The sequence below is a fragment of the Nicotiana tabacum genome, chromosome 22 (genome assembly GCF_000715075.1).
Source record: "Nicotiana tabacum cultivar K326 chromosome 22, ASM71507v2, whole genome shotgun sequence".
Classification (NCBI taxonomy): domain Eukaryota; kingdom Viridiplantae; phylum Streptophyta; class Magnoliopsida; order Solanales; family Solanaceae; genus Nicotiana; species Nicotiana tabacum.
This window is the reverse complement of record NC_134101.1, coordinates 54,077,708-54,092,488: the sequence shown is the minus strand read 5'-3', so window position 1 is coordinate 54,092,488 and position 14,781 is coordinate 54,077,708. Positions and strand designations below refer to the sequence as shown.

General features: G+C 36.0%; 2 protein-coding genes across 2 annotated transcripts; both read left to right on the top strand.

Moving 5' to 3' along the window:
* The first annotated feature begins 1,988 nt into the window (after positions 1-1,988).
* Positions 1,989-4,271, top strand: LOC142161653 (uncharacterized). The gene has a single exon (XM_075244506.1). It carries the CDS (start codon positions 2,190-2,192, stop codon positions 4,071-4,073), a length of 1,884 nt encoding a protein of 627 aa, XP_075100607.1. The 5' UTR covers positions 1,989-2,189; the 3' UTR covers positions 4,074-4,271.
* A 3,641-nt stretch (positions 4,272-7,912) lies between these two features.
* On the top strand, positions 7,913-14,322 carry LOC107809497 (biotin synthase, mitochondrial). The gene is made up of 6 exons (XM_016634149.2): positions 7,913-8,271; positions 9,644-9,823; positions 10,231-10,337; positions 12,348-12,553; positions 13,164-13,303; positions 13,896-14,322. Exons 1-6 carry the CDS (start codon positions 8,068-8,070, stop codon positions 14,187-14,189), a joined length of 1,131 nt encoding a protein of 376 aa, XP_016489635.1. The 5' UTR covers positions 7,913-8,067; the 3' UTR covers positions 14,190-14,322.
* The last annotated feature ends 459 nt before the right edge of the window (positions 14,323-14,781 follow it).

Genomic DNA, 14,781 nt, shown 5'->3' with positions numbered 1-14,781 from the left:
TGTCCATATTTATCTCGACTCGCCCATTTGACACTCCAAATGGTCACACAAGTAACGAGGAATCAAAGGTCAAAGTCCAACAAGATTTGCCAAAATACTTCAACGACCACATGCTTGTCAACCAGTAATTGGAAAAAAAAAGAAGATAAAGTTTTGTCTGTAAATTGTAATGATGCAATTTGTTTGGAAAAGTCTAAATCTTGTTGATTAAGTTCACTTGTTAAAATACATCTTTCAAGCATTAAACTCCCGTTTGCCATAGATTTTGGCTTGATTTTTTTAATTTTTTTTTAACATTGTTTTATTTATGAAATATGATTATATTTTGGGAAAAAAAATCAAAAATTTCCAAGTTCTCAAAAACTTGTTTAGAGCAATTTTTTGGTGAAATTTTTTCTTCCACTCACAAAATTTCAACTTTTTTTCAAATAAAATGCATGTCCAAACACAACTTTAACTTTCAAAAATTATTATTCAACACAACTTCAAAAACTGTTTTTTTCAAGTTTCAATCAAATATATGTCTAAACGCTAGCTAATAATTGAATTTTTAGGTAGTGAAAACAATCACTAGTTTGACGCGAGGTTATAAAAAATAAAAATATTTATATATCATATAATTTGGACAAGTTTCCGTTTTGAATATCTATTGCAATAGATACAATTTTGTTTCATATTATTGTCAAATATGAAGCAAAATGGTTTGTCTTGAACAATCTATGTTCGACCTTTTGCAGGATGCCATCATTGTTTTGAAAAATATTTAAAAGTATTTGAAGCCCAAAGTAATAAATTGAAAACTTTTTTGTTTATGTATTTTGTAGCATTGGAACTTCTTCTTCGGGGCTTAACACTGTGAATTGTTATATTTCACAACTTAAAGTAATCTATTTTCAAAAATATAATCTTGCATTGCTCAAGCTATGGTTAAATGAGTTGTTCCGGTTCAAAACATAGCTCACAGTATCCCTTAAAAGTTACTATTCTATGAGTGTGTTTGATACGACGGAAAATATTTTTCTATTTTTTACTGTTTGGTTGCACAAAATAGTTTAAAAAATATTTTTTTAGATATCAGATTTTCCTAAAATTTGAGGAAAATGACTTCTCTAAAAAAAAGTTAGAAAAATTTCAAAAATTCCACCTATCCTCACATCTAAGTTCTAATCCCAACCCCCTCCAACTTTAATTATTTGTTATTTTTCATTTTTTGCCCCCCCCCCACCCCCCCCCCCCAGTATTTTATTTTTTTGTATTTTATATTTTTCGTTTCCGCACCACCCCACCCCACCCCACCCACACAATTTTTTTTCTTTTTATATTTTCAGTTCCGGACTTTTTTATTTTTCAGTTTACATGTTCGAAATTTTACAAGTTCCAAAGTTATTAGTTCAGATGTTTATGTGTTTGGAAATTTGCGGGTTTAGAAATTATAGAGTTTACGGGTTTGAAAGTTTAGTGGTTCAGAAGTTTATGAAATTTGTGTGTTCGGAAGGTTGTTGATTCGAAAGTTTATGGCTTCATGTGTATTGTATCTAAATTATTTATGACTACTCTTGAGAAGTTATTTTCCTTAATTTGCGTATCAAACACCGGAAAACGAATAAGATTACTACTTGTTTTTCAAGAAAACATTTTCTTGTCAAATATTTTCTACGAAAAATATTTTCCATTATACCAATGGTTATTGGTTCTTCGAGTTTATGCACCACCCCCTCCCGCCCCTCCCCTCCCCGAAAAAAGGTTATTTGGTTTGAAAGTTTATAACTTCATGTTTATTGTATCTAAATTTTTACGAATACTCTTGAGTTATTTTTCTTAATTTGCGTACCAAATACCAAAAAATAAATAAAATTACTAATTATTTTTCAAAAAAATATTTTTTTGGAAAACATCACCTAAAACATTTTCCGTTGTACCAAATACACCATTAATTACATAATTTCACCCCTTGGGAAAAAAAAAATCCCTTAAAATAGACAGCTGAAACACAAAAAGTTTTGACACTTCTTCATCAACGCCAGGTAACCCTTCTTCAATTCTCTCTCTTCTTTGGCTTCTTCCATTTACATACATCCTTTTTAGCCCTTTTTTGTATACGTAATCCAGTATTAAGTCTATTCTTTGTTTTTCAAATGTAACTAGACTTACATATAAAGCTTTAAAAGGTGCAGTAGCTATCAAAGACCATGTGGGGTTTAAGCTATTTGCAAAATCTGTGGCCTTTTTCTGTAATAAAACCTGATGACTTGAGAATTTCTGATGGGTTAGTTAGGAAATTATCAGTACCCGAAAACACAAAGCAGTTTGTTTACGCGATTCGTGAACCCGAATCACAGGCTGTAATATACGTATTGTGTGTTCAGAATTTATCTGAACGATCTGCTGTAGATGCCCAGTGTTTAATTAGAGAAGTTAAGCCTGAGGCTGTAGTTGTCCAAGTGGGTAATTCAGTAGATGGTGATCAAAAAGAGGAACTTTTGTTGAGTAATAGTGGAAATTTTGAGGAGGAGGAGGAGGATTCGGTACCAACTTCGTCGGTTGAGGTGTTGAAGAGGTGTTTTGTGCATAAAATTAATAAGGAGAAGTATGAGAATGTTGCGGGGCGGGTTGTTTTGAGGGAGATATTTGGTGTTGGGTTTGATGGGCATTTGTCTGCTGCTAAGAAAGCAGCTGAAGAAGTTGGTTCGTCTTTCTTGTTGCTCGAGTCACCTTTTGTTAAATGCAGCACGTCTAATGAGTGTTCTAGTGTGGGGGATGAGGGGTACGAGAATAGGTTTGGAGTGTTCGGTTTAGAGGCTGGTAATAGTCTGGTTCCTCTAAGAACGGGGTTATTGGTGTCAGCAAATTCGCGTGCATTTTGTGTTACGAGTGATGTTCAGTCTCAGATGGTAAAGTTGTTGTCGTCGCATTTGGTCAATTCAGGTTCCTTGCAAAAGATGGGGTCTGAGGATGTTCCGCTGCAGTTGAATTATCAAGTACCACAGTTTGCACAGACTGTTTATCCATTGCTCTCTGATCTACATGATATTTTTGTTGATATTCCCTCAATAGGAAGAGCTCTAGCTTGTGCTCAGAAGATGTTTAATGATGTTTGCAATGGAAATGCTGTTGATTCAAATATCCTTTTTGAGGTTTATGTCTTCAAGATTGCCGTCGAAGGATTGAGAATAGCTTTGAATAATGCTGGTCGGCTGCCTCTTAGTAAAATGGGATATCATACAACTGAATTTTCTGAGCTTTCTGTTGAGGACAAGTCGCACGCCCTTCTTGCACAGGCCCTCCGAAGCCAGGCCGAGAAGTTCAAATCAATAGTTGCAGTAGTAGATGCCAGTGGCTTAGCTGGACTAAGGAAGCACTGGAAAATTAATATACCTGAAGAAGTTAAGGACATTGTTGAGCAGCTGGTCACTGACTCTGAGAGCGATGGGGACAACTCGAGCCGAAGTGACAGAAAAGGGTTACTAGCTGTTAAGCCAGTGGTAGCTGTTGGGGCTGGGGCCACAGCAGTTTTAGGAGCTTCTTCGTTTTCTAAAGTTGTTCCTGCATCTACGATAGTGAAGGTTGTTACCTTCAAAGTCCCTGCTTCTCTAAAACTCATCATGACTCAAACTCAAAAGGCCCTTGCTCTTGCATTTGGGAAGTCAAACGTAGTAGCACCTGGAATGGCAAGTTCTGGTGTCAAATCATCTGTCCTTAAGGCAACTGCTTCAGCAGAGAAAATCCGTGCCGTGGCTCACGGAGTTATAGCCTCTGCAGAGAAAACTAGCCTCTCAGCCATGAGAACGGCATTCTATGAAATTATGAGGAAACGCCGAGTCCGGCCAGTTGGATTTCTGCCTTGGACTACCTTTGGATGCAGTATAGCCACTTGTGCAAGCTTGCTTGTTTATGGAGATGGAATAGAATGTGCTGCTGAATCTCTTCCATCAGCTCCTTCAATTGCCAGTTTGGGTCGTGGAATCCAAAGCTTACATCAAGCTTCTGAGGCAGTGAGACAAACAGAAAACTCCAGGATACAAAAGTCAATAGAGTCTCTTGTGTACAGATTTAAGAAGATAAGTATCTCATAAAGTGTTCAATTAATAAAATGGTTGAAGTTTGGAGGAATTTTCAACATGTTGATTGTAGTACTTGGATTTCTATCAAAAGCTAGTCTAACAACTTTTATATTGCGATCAAATCTAACAAATTCTGTAACATTATTAATGCATTAATTTGTATCTATTATGACTTCTGAAATCATTAGTTGATGCACTATTAAGTTCCTTTTTTCTTGTTCTAAATTCGAATTTCTGCCTATCTTTTACTAATACTTAATTAAGTAGAATATTTTTTACGAAGTAATTCTTTACTGTATCATCTATCAGAAAGCTTTTAAAATCTCTAAGGAATTTTATAACCAAGTTTTCAAGGTGAGGCCTCTGTTAAAGGGTACTTAGGATCCAAAATGATTGCACAAAGCTATCGCGTTAAGTTTGTTGGGAAATTTGTGAGCTGAGCTAGACTCTCTGCTGTCATTCTTCTGTTATGAAGGGCGCTGAGTGTGGACTCGGGCAAGAACCAAAGTGAACGAACGAAACGACTGTGGATAACAATAAAATAAGAATGAAACAACAGTGGAGGACAAAACAATGGATTGAAGACCAAGGGATTTATAAAAATCACAACAGTTCATAAAGCCTAAAGTCTGATAGAAAAAGGATCCCTAAATAAGGACATAAATCTATGGAAGACATTCTACACCTGGCTCTGGTTCCATTAATCCCTCCAGCTAAGAGGAAGTTTGTCCCTTTAGTTTTTTCCATGATTAATTGGATGGCTATTGGCCTGTCAAACTTGTCCAATTTTTCTTTTCTGTTTCAGCGAAAGCAAAACTTCTGGAATCTTATAGGTTTTCAATGTTAATAATGAAGCCATACACTTTGAAGTTGGAGAAAATACCAGCTTCTCAGTAAGGTTGTCATGGCATACTACATCTATCGCGTGAACCTCCACAGCCTTCTTCCTTTGTAAATTCTTACTGAGGTTCACACTCTCAGTCTCAGATCACAGATCATGAGTATATTTATCTTTAGGTGGATGGAAACACTAGAAACACATAATCTGGAGAAGTGCTGGAAATGCACCAATGGTCTTCCATGGACTATCTTGTGGGATCATTGAAACAATTTTACAGCTTGGAGTCTTGCCTTGGATAACTATAGAGAATTTTGTCTCCTGATACGCCAAATGTAATGACCTAAAGCGAGATCCTGACATCATTGACTGCTGAAGCCCATTCCCGGGGATTGAATAACCTTTTGGAATATTCTAGCTGTTTCATACATAAAGTTTCACTTTTACTGAAGAACAGGTTAACAAAATTTTCTCCTCCAGCATTATAATATATAGAAAATCTAGCAAAGGCATATTTTCATAATCCTGGAACGACTTCATTAAGCTGCTTCCTCATGGCTGGAAAACTCAATCTAAGAGCTGGTGATTGGTTTCTGCTCTTTATCAAGGAAAGTTATGTGCCGTTTTGACCAAAGGTAAATCTACGTTGCATGGATTAAAGGCCAAATTGCTTTTAGCTCCTGGTAAGTGTCTTGATACATTACTTGTCAAACAGTTATTGCTGTCGTCATTGTCGTTTTTAATTGTATTATTCTTGTTGAAGAAGTTTGATCACTTCTTATTTTTCCTTTAATTAGTTTGCCAACTTGTAGGAGAGACATTGACTGCCTAATGCAATTCATGTAACAGTGGCAGTTGGGCATTTAACTTGAACTAATAGACCTTCTTAGTAATTTCTGTTCATGAAGTCTGTCTATTTCTTCAGAAAGTATCATTTATTACCGTCTATTTCTTCAGAAAATATCATTATTACCTGTTACTATCATTAATTCGCGGCAAGAAATTTGGTAATGAGGCCTATCAGAGTTTCAATGCTGGAAAACTACACATTTGACTTATGAACATCATTATGTTTTCTTCTCTGGGAGAACAATGGTAGTATCTGGGCCAACTTGCAAGGATATGGGTAACTTGGCTCACCAAAGCTTAGGTAGATGGGAAGAAATCACAAAGCTTTTTTTCCCTTCTCTTTCTTGTACTGATATTCAAATCCTGTTATCAATGTTCTTCATTCAGTTTCATGGACCGATGAACTATATCCTTGGGTTGTATTATTTTGAAAAGTTTATGGTTGTCAATTGTGATGATTTAATTGTTCATACTAGTGGTGCTTGCTGCTTGTCCGTTTTAAGACGCCTTAAATTCTTTAAGGTGTCAGCAGCAAACAAGTATAAATATCTTAGGCATCACAAAATGAAAAATGATTTGCAAAAAAGTTTATATGCTGATTGATTTACCTATGGATTAGGAACATTTTGGCTGTGCTGACGGACTCTGAAATCTTTTTTATCTGCATCTGTAAAGTGGCCTTTCTGCAAATTATAATGGAGGTGTAATTTCTAGTTTAAAGTGTTAAGAGAGTTCATCAATCTGTTGTCGATTTGCATTAGAATTGATGCCACATGATGTATACAGTTCTTTCCTTTATTGTGCATCAGTATTATTGTGATCATATACACTTAAGGTACCTTCTCGTCTTCCACCAACTAAACCTATGAATTGTAACATGTACCTGAATTGCAGATTTTTTAGCTTATCTAGGATTAGTAATATCACTGCATGAATTGAAGGTCTTTGTTTGGGAAACAAGAGAACTATGTGAAGCTAATCCTTGAGAAAGGCGCACTTGAACTCTACATTGCTTCTGGAGGCTTCATGTCTAGCACACGTTGTACCGGAGCTCCAGTTGGAAAATATGAGTTTACACCTATTCAGTTCAGCATGGTCGTTGATCATCCGTGATTTCTCAGATGCTGAAAAAGCACAACAAAAGTACTAGCACTGCCAATCCATTATTTTGCTCGTCGTGGATATGTTAAGCTTGCCTGTCAAGAGATTCCATGTAAGAGTGACATCCCTCCTTGTTCAACCAATAAAGAGAAGTTCTGTTGAACAGAAACCAGCTTGTATATTGGATTTTAAGTGGCCAGTAGCCACCCTTAAGTCTGATTTATCATAACTGTTGTTCCTCCCTCTTTGTCCTTCACACTATATTCTATAATCAAGTGCAAGTGGGAGGATGATTTGTTAATTTATATTGAAGTATTATTCATTCTCTTTAATTGTTTTTATAGTTGGAACCTCCCAATTAGAAGGGCTGGGACTAATGGAGTCCATGTAGTGCACCACTCCCTTTTAATTTTTCTCAATCTCTTCTACTTTCAACCAAGAAATATAAGCATCATCTTTTAGTATGTCCAGACAAAAATGACCCGTTTCCTTATTTTTTACAAATCCAAATTAAGTTGTAAAAATATGTACTTTGTTTTAAGCGACTGTTTTTACCCTTTATATGTCTCACTTATATATCTCTAATAAACTCAAATGTAACAGTAGCTTCTATGGGGGCGAGCTAGTGGTCGAAGAGTTGGATTGATAGTTATGTAAACAAATGTTTGAATCCCATTAGAGACAACATTATGTGAATTTTATCGGGTGGGAATTAACGTATACTCGAAATTTAAACAAGATGAGTTGAACTAGCTCGGACATTAATTAAAGTTATAAAAGAGTTACAAGTACATAAGTGCATTATTGCTCTCAAACTTTTGTGGAACATAAACCAAGTTGCTTAATTTAGCAAACTTGGATAGTTTAGTTTAGGACGGCAGAGAGTATCCTTTTCAGTAAATAAAACAAAACTTGATTTATGTTATGCAAAAAGAAAACGGAAGTTTGGTTTCTTTTGAGTAAATTTCAAAAAGAAAGAAAAAGGAAACGACTAAAAAGGAGAACGTCACAACAAAAGATGCACAAAGTACAATAAAATCGAACCTAAACCACTACCCACTCTATTAAAATCAGTGCTAACAATAACACAGCGGAACTTCCAAAGCAGCAAATAGCAAATAGAGAGAGCTGCTACTGCTGCTTCAGCTCACTAGTGCTTCTGCAAAAGAGCGGCCATTGTTGAGTATTCGACGGCCGTTATCGTTGTTAGTGAAGACGATGATGTGGCTTCGATCGATTCGACGGCCGTTATCGTCGTTAGTTCTACTGCAGTCGCGCCCCCCGAATTATTCCTCATTATCAGCTTCAGCAGCTGCAATAGAATCGGAGAGATGTATAAGGGAAGGGCCTAGAAATGACTGGAGCAGAGATGAAATCAAGTCTATTTACGACTCCCCACTCCTCGATCTCCTTTTTCATGGCGTCCGTATTCTTTCTCCTTTTTACCTCTCTCCTGTTTACTGACATTTTTGTGTACGAATTTTCCATTTTTGAATCATTTGAGTTACTGAATTTTCCTGCATTGATTTTATTTTGAGTTTTTCTAAAGAAAATTCCTACTATTGCGGATGAATTGAGTGTCGACCGTACATTTTTAATCATAAATAAGCTATCAAATTAGTTTTTTTAATCTTTTGTTCTATTTTGTTGTTTCCTCTGAGTTTTAGCCTGACTGGTTTTGCTTTAATTTTCCCTTAACGTGGTTAACTTTGTGCTAATTTACAGTATGATTTTTAGTTTTTTTTAAGGCGTGTTTGGTGCATTTGGTGTGGAGGAAACTGTGTCCCCTTAGGAAATAATTCTCTGGATCATTTTTCAGCATTTGGTTGGATATAGAAGTTATAAAAACAATGTTTTGATGATACTTTTAGGAACTAGTAAACATTTTTAACACTGTCTAGGTGTTGATTGATACAATGAGATTGAATCAGTTGAGAAATTTGTAAAGAAAAATTACAAAATAGGTGAGAGAAGTCATTTTGTCAATTGTGGCGGAAGATATTTTCCTTGAAAAAAGAACATTTTTGAGCAAAACATTCTCCTATCATATCAAATACGTTAAAGGGCAGCCCGGTGCACTAAGCTCCCGTTATGCGCGGGTTCGGGTAAGGGGCCGAACTACGAGGGTCTATTGTACGCAACCTTATCCTGCATTTTTGCAAGAGGTTGTTTCCACGGCTCGAACTCGTGACCTCATGATCACATGAAAGCAACTTTACCAGTTAAGCCAAGGCTCCCCTCGTCATATCAAATATATTGTAAACCAATTTCATATCAAATACATTGATTCATTGATTTATATACATTAAATATATGTAGTAGGAATCAAGATATTTGTAAATCAATGTCATCAAATACATTGATTTACAACTATCTTGATTCCTACTACATATATTTACTTCAATCAACATCTAGATATTTTTGTCAACCTATAACTTAAAAATAAGTAACACAATCCTTATACTCGGGGCTACTTCTTTTACAACTATCCTATGCCAATCTGCATTTTGTCCAACCAAATAATGGAAAATGCTTCAGAAATTATTTTCCTAGATAAAAAGAATTATTCCCAAGGTAAAAAATGAATTCATGGAAAACATTTTCATCTATTCCACAACTCAGTGACCTGAACTTTTTATCATTCATTCCAGAACAACGTGAAAAATGCATTTTTCAGTTATCATTTCTAGTTACTTTGGAGCTTGCTCCTTAATCGTTTTACTTAAGTTCTTGTGAGACCCTCTATCTGGTTTTTGATATTTTCTTTTCTTCATTGAAAAAAATATTTTTACAGGCTCAAGTACATAGACATTCTCATAACTTTAGAGAAGTACAGCAGTGTACTTTGCTGTCTATTAAGACAGGGGGATGCAGTGAAGATTGTTCATATTGTCCTCAATCATCTAGATACGATACAGGACTGAAAGCACAAAAACTCATGAATGAGGATGCTGTTCTTGAAGCAGCAAGAAAGGTGCTCTGTTCTGTTTCTCTTGGTGGAATATTTTATCCTCAAGTATAAGTAGACATTATTTATTCCTTAGCCTGATATTGGAGGGTGACAATGGCTAGATGATAATGATCCCACTTCTAAGGGAGGAGTTCCTCCTGAAATTGATGCCCTTTAATAAAATACTACTGCATCTGAGGAAGTTATGATTTCTCAAAAATTTAAGGTTTCCTAGATTCTGCCCCTTGTACCACTACGGCTAACAAAGTAACCCATAATAGGCCAACCTATAGATGTATAAATATGACAATATATGCAGTAAAAATTAATTATCTCAATCAATTAGATTTCTTTTGGCAGCATTATACGTAACATACAATGAGGTTCAATCTCCTTTTAAATGTATTTTAGCTACTTTTATGTGTTGACAGGCAAAAGAGGCAGGAAGCACTCGTTTTTGTATGGGTGCTGCATGGAGGGATACCATAGGAAGGAAAACCAATATGAACCAGATCACCAAGTATGTGAAGGAAATAAGGTATGGGCTATGGTTCTCCTTTACACTCCAATACCTTCCGATAAACTGTCTCTGATATTACACTGAAAGCCAAGTGATTTCTATATCTGGTGTTATGCACCACTATAATGAGGTGGGTAAAGTAGACAGCAGTTTGATGAATCTGTAGCATTTCTTTGGTGTCCCCTATTCACTGGACTTAATGTTTATGCATTTCCTTATTCTTTTTATTTTCTTCTATCTTCACATTTTCTGAGCTGCCAGAGGGGTATCTGACTAGCTAGCTGGTCATAATACTCACTGAACGGCAACTCGCTGAAAAGAAGCTGAAGGAACTGTTTTAGCTCTATTTCAATAGCCTCTTATTTGGTTAGAGAAGGGAAAATGAAAGAGGCTTGTTTCTGCCTTTTGCTTTTCTGGGTAGGGTAAAGATTACAATTGTTCATCTAATGTATAAGCTACTATGTCACTTGTTAACTAAGTGTTAATCTATGTAAAGAAGAAACAGATGCAAGTTTGCAGGGAGTTGTTTGTTTATTCTTCTCGTCAAAGAATGTATTCAGGAGACTGCTCCTGACACATTCAGTATGTTTGTCTTGCAGTGTCCTGTCTCCTACCAGAGAACTAGCTAAAAAATTGACGTACTGTAGACCATTATCTACAAACATTTAGAAGGTTCTCAAGCTTAGTTTCAGGACCACACATCCTCATCTACATAGGTAGATATGTAGGCAACACCAACCTCAAGGTCAATAAGATATGTTGGGTAAATCACCTTGTCAGAAGCTATTTATCCAAAGAAAAACGGAAAGCTAGTGAACACTGTTATGTCTGTATATTACAGGGTCATCTTGATATCCTGATAAAAAAGTTTAATGCTCTGCTGTATTGGCACCTATTTCTTCAAGGTCGGTACCGTAGACATGATGTTTCTTTTCTCAGGATTTAGCGCTCAGAAGTGAAGAGCGTTGTGAGCTCATTTCTCTAGCAGTGCATCACAAATGGGTTTAGTATATTTGGTCCAGCCAAGTGAGATTGGAGGAGGGTTGAAAATGGATGCTATTTAGATTCATTTAGAATCTATGAGAAATATTTAGTAGGAACTTTTATTTAAGCTCATCTTATGCAATATCCTTGCTGCTTCTTCATCTGGTTCTTCTAGTTGCTTGCTTTGGTGCTTGCACAGTGCTCTAACAGACATGGACATGGGTTAGATGTTGAGGACAGTAATGCATGGCCTTGCTCTCTATTTTGCTTTTTCTTTGAAGTAGTGAAATTGAAAGAGTGAGGAAACTGGATTTATGATGATTGATGAAATTGAGAAGTAGGATCATTGCTAAAATTGAGAGGCATTCCTTCCGCTTCATAGAATGAACACAGAAGCCGGAATATATTTACTTCTTTGTTGGTTAAACCATTTGTTACCCATTCTAAAAGCATTCTTCTGCGTGAGAAGGTTTGATGGGTAATTTTGTGATTCTGCAACTCTTAATCCAAAAGCGTGCAGCATTTTCATCTTAGCTCCTTGTTCCAAATCTTGTTTATTGGAGTTAACCAAAAATAATAGGAAAACCATAAATTGTGAGTGTCCATTGGTATCATATATAAATGTACACACAAGCATGTTGATATATTTCGCTATGACATGAAAACAACCGAGGCATCCATTGTTTTTTCTCTCCCCAAATAAAGAGTCCGTTTGGACATTAAAAAAAATTCACTTTTTTTTTTCAAAAAAATTTCACTTTTTTTCGAAATCGGTGTTCGGCCATAAAATTTTCAATTTTCACTTGAAGATAAATTTTGGGATTTTTCAAAAATTTGAAAAACTCCAAAAAGCTGTTTTTCAAAATTCACTCAAATCACTCACAAGACTTCAAAAACAACTCAAAATAATATTCATGTCCAAACAGAACTCTAATTTTCAAATACCATTTTCACTTGAAATTTTTTTTCACTTTTTTTTGGAATTTTACAATTTTTGTGTCCAAACGGCCACTTAATGTTGTGCAAAATATATTCAATATGAAGGGACATGGGAATGGAGGTTTGCTGTACCTTGGGAATGCTTGAGAAGCAACAAGCTTTAGAGCTCAAGAAAGCAGGTCTTACAGCATACAATCACAACCTTGACACCTCAAGAGAGTACTACCCTAATATTATAACCACAAGAACATACGACGAGCGGCTGGAAACACTGAAGCATGTACGTGAAGCAGGAATTAATGTGTGTTCAGGTATTCGTTTGAAGTATAAAACTTGTCATTCACCTTTGGTTTTTGCAGTTTGTGTTTATATATTGAAACTAACATTAAGTAGACACCTCTATCTCTATATTTGGTGCATGCATGTGTATGTATATGCAAATACTGTAGTATCACACTATTAGGTTCACACCGCCACATATGGAGTTGAAACTATTTGATCGTAAGTAAAATTTCATCGGCAGTTTAAGGTTTCTTAAGCAGCCTTGACAGCCCCTTGATGGAACATAAAACTGAACTCTACTTCAAGTACTGGACATGAGTTTTAAATTATCAATGAAAGGTCTTTCAGTTACTTCAAAATGAGCTTCTTGCTGCTTTTCCTTGAAATGTTTTTCTCCTTTATGACTTCCTGTTCATAGATATAAGAATCATTAATATAGATGGTACATATTCTTAATTAATATGTCATTATTGAAATTCAAGGGAATCATTAAAAATTGTGTTAAATGTGTTTACTTTTCTTTTCTGAAGAGGAATGTTTTTACTTTGACACAATCTTTCTGAGGTTGTGCCGTAAATTTCTCCAAGGTGTGCCAAACCTTGTCAAAATCTTAGCTAACCCCTTATTTTCTGCTATCAGGTGGAATAATAGGGCTTGGTGAGGCTGAAGAGGATAGAATTGGTTTGTTGCATACCCTGGCAACTCTTCCGACTCACCCTGAGAGTGTCCCAATTAATGCACTTATTGCAGTAAAAGGCACGCCCCTGGAAGACCAGAAGGTAATTTTTAGAAATGAAATTTTAAGTATTATTGCAGTACTTTCTGTTAACTTGTGATTCTAAAATGCTTTGCGCCTTGTACACCTCCTTTCAGCGGCCAAAACAGGAATAAAAACATGCTGATTGACTTGGCCTGTAACCATAATATAGTACCAACATGATACATTAAGCCGTCCTAGAAGAGCTCTTGGTAGAGCGTTACCGCTTTAAGGAACTATATCTTATTAAGTTTTAGCCTTGTTTGAGCTTTGATTCTTTACCTTTCAATCTCTGCGAAGTAGCACACGTGGTTTCAGGCAAATGTCAACTAACTTAGAACATGACTGGAAACCTAATCTCTAGTTAACGGCAACTTAAAGAGCAAAACAATAAACAGAGATAGTCTTTGCAAACTCTTCAAAACCGTGATATTCATAGACCACAAGATAATTGACACGTAGTCTCAGATGAAATTCAATGCCTTTCTGTAAGTAGATTAAGTGAAAGGATACGAAGACAGCTTTTTGAAATGAATGCTATGCAAAATGAATGTCATTCTATCTGAGTTTCTCAAATTATTTGACAATCTCATCTTTCATTTTTCATCTTTCAGCCAGTGGAAATATGGGATATGATTCGGATGATTTCGACAGCGAGAATAACAATGCCAAGCGCAATGGTTAGGCTTTCTGCCGGAAGAGTTCGGTTTTCTATCCCTGAGCAGGCTCTGTGTTTCCTTGCTGGTGCAAATTCCATCTTTACAGGTGACAAGTTATTGACTACACCCAACAATGACTATGATGCTGATCAGAATATGTTCAAATTACTTGGACTTGTTCCTAAAGCTCCAAATTTCTCGGAGGATGAAAAAGATTCTGAAGATGAAAAGTTGGAAGCATCTGTTTAGTTGAGAACTGAGATATATGGTTAATCCACCAAGTATCTTTTACCTAAAAGTATGACTTCTGTAATACAAACCTTGTAATGAAATTTTACCATGAAACTTAGCTTTACAATACCATGTTGATGTTATTTGCTAATGGTCATTTCTTACTATTATTAGTCACTCAAAAGGTTATTTTAATCGAGCACAACTCAAAGTTCTTATGATTCAGAAATATACTAACTAAAGTTATTTCTGTCGCATTTGAAAAATAGGAAGTCAATTAAAATAATTGAGTGGTAGCTCGATGGTAGTTAATCAGCCCTTCTCTAGTTCTCTTCCCGTTTCCTCTACCTCACCTTGGGCATTCCTAAGGATAAACAACAATAACATACTAGTATATTTTAATTAAAGTGGGGTTTATGGAGGGTAATGTGTACACATACTTTACTCCTACTTTGCGGAGATATAGAGGTTGTTTTCGATAGATTGAGACACTGTTTTCAGGGATGGCAATGGGGCGGTGCGGGTGCGGGGCGGTGCGGGTTTAGACATATGCGGGTGTGGGACATGTTAAAATATTTTTTTTTGAATATCTGTGCGGTGCGGTTGCGGT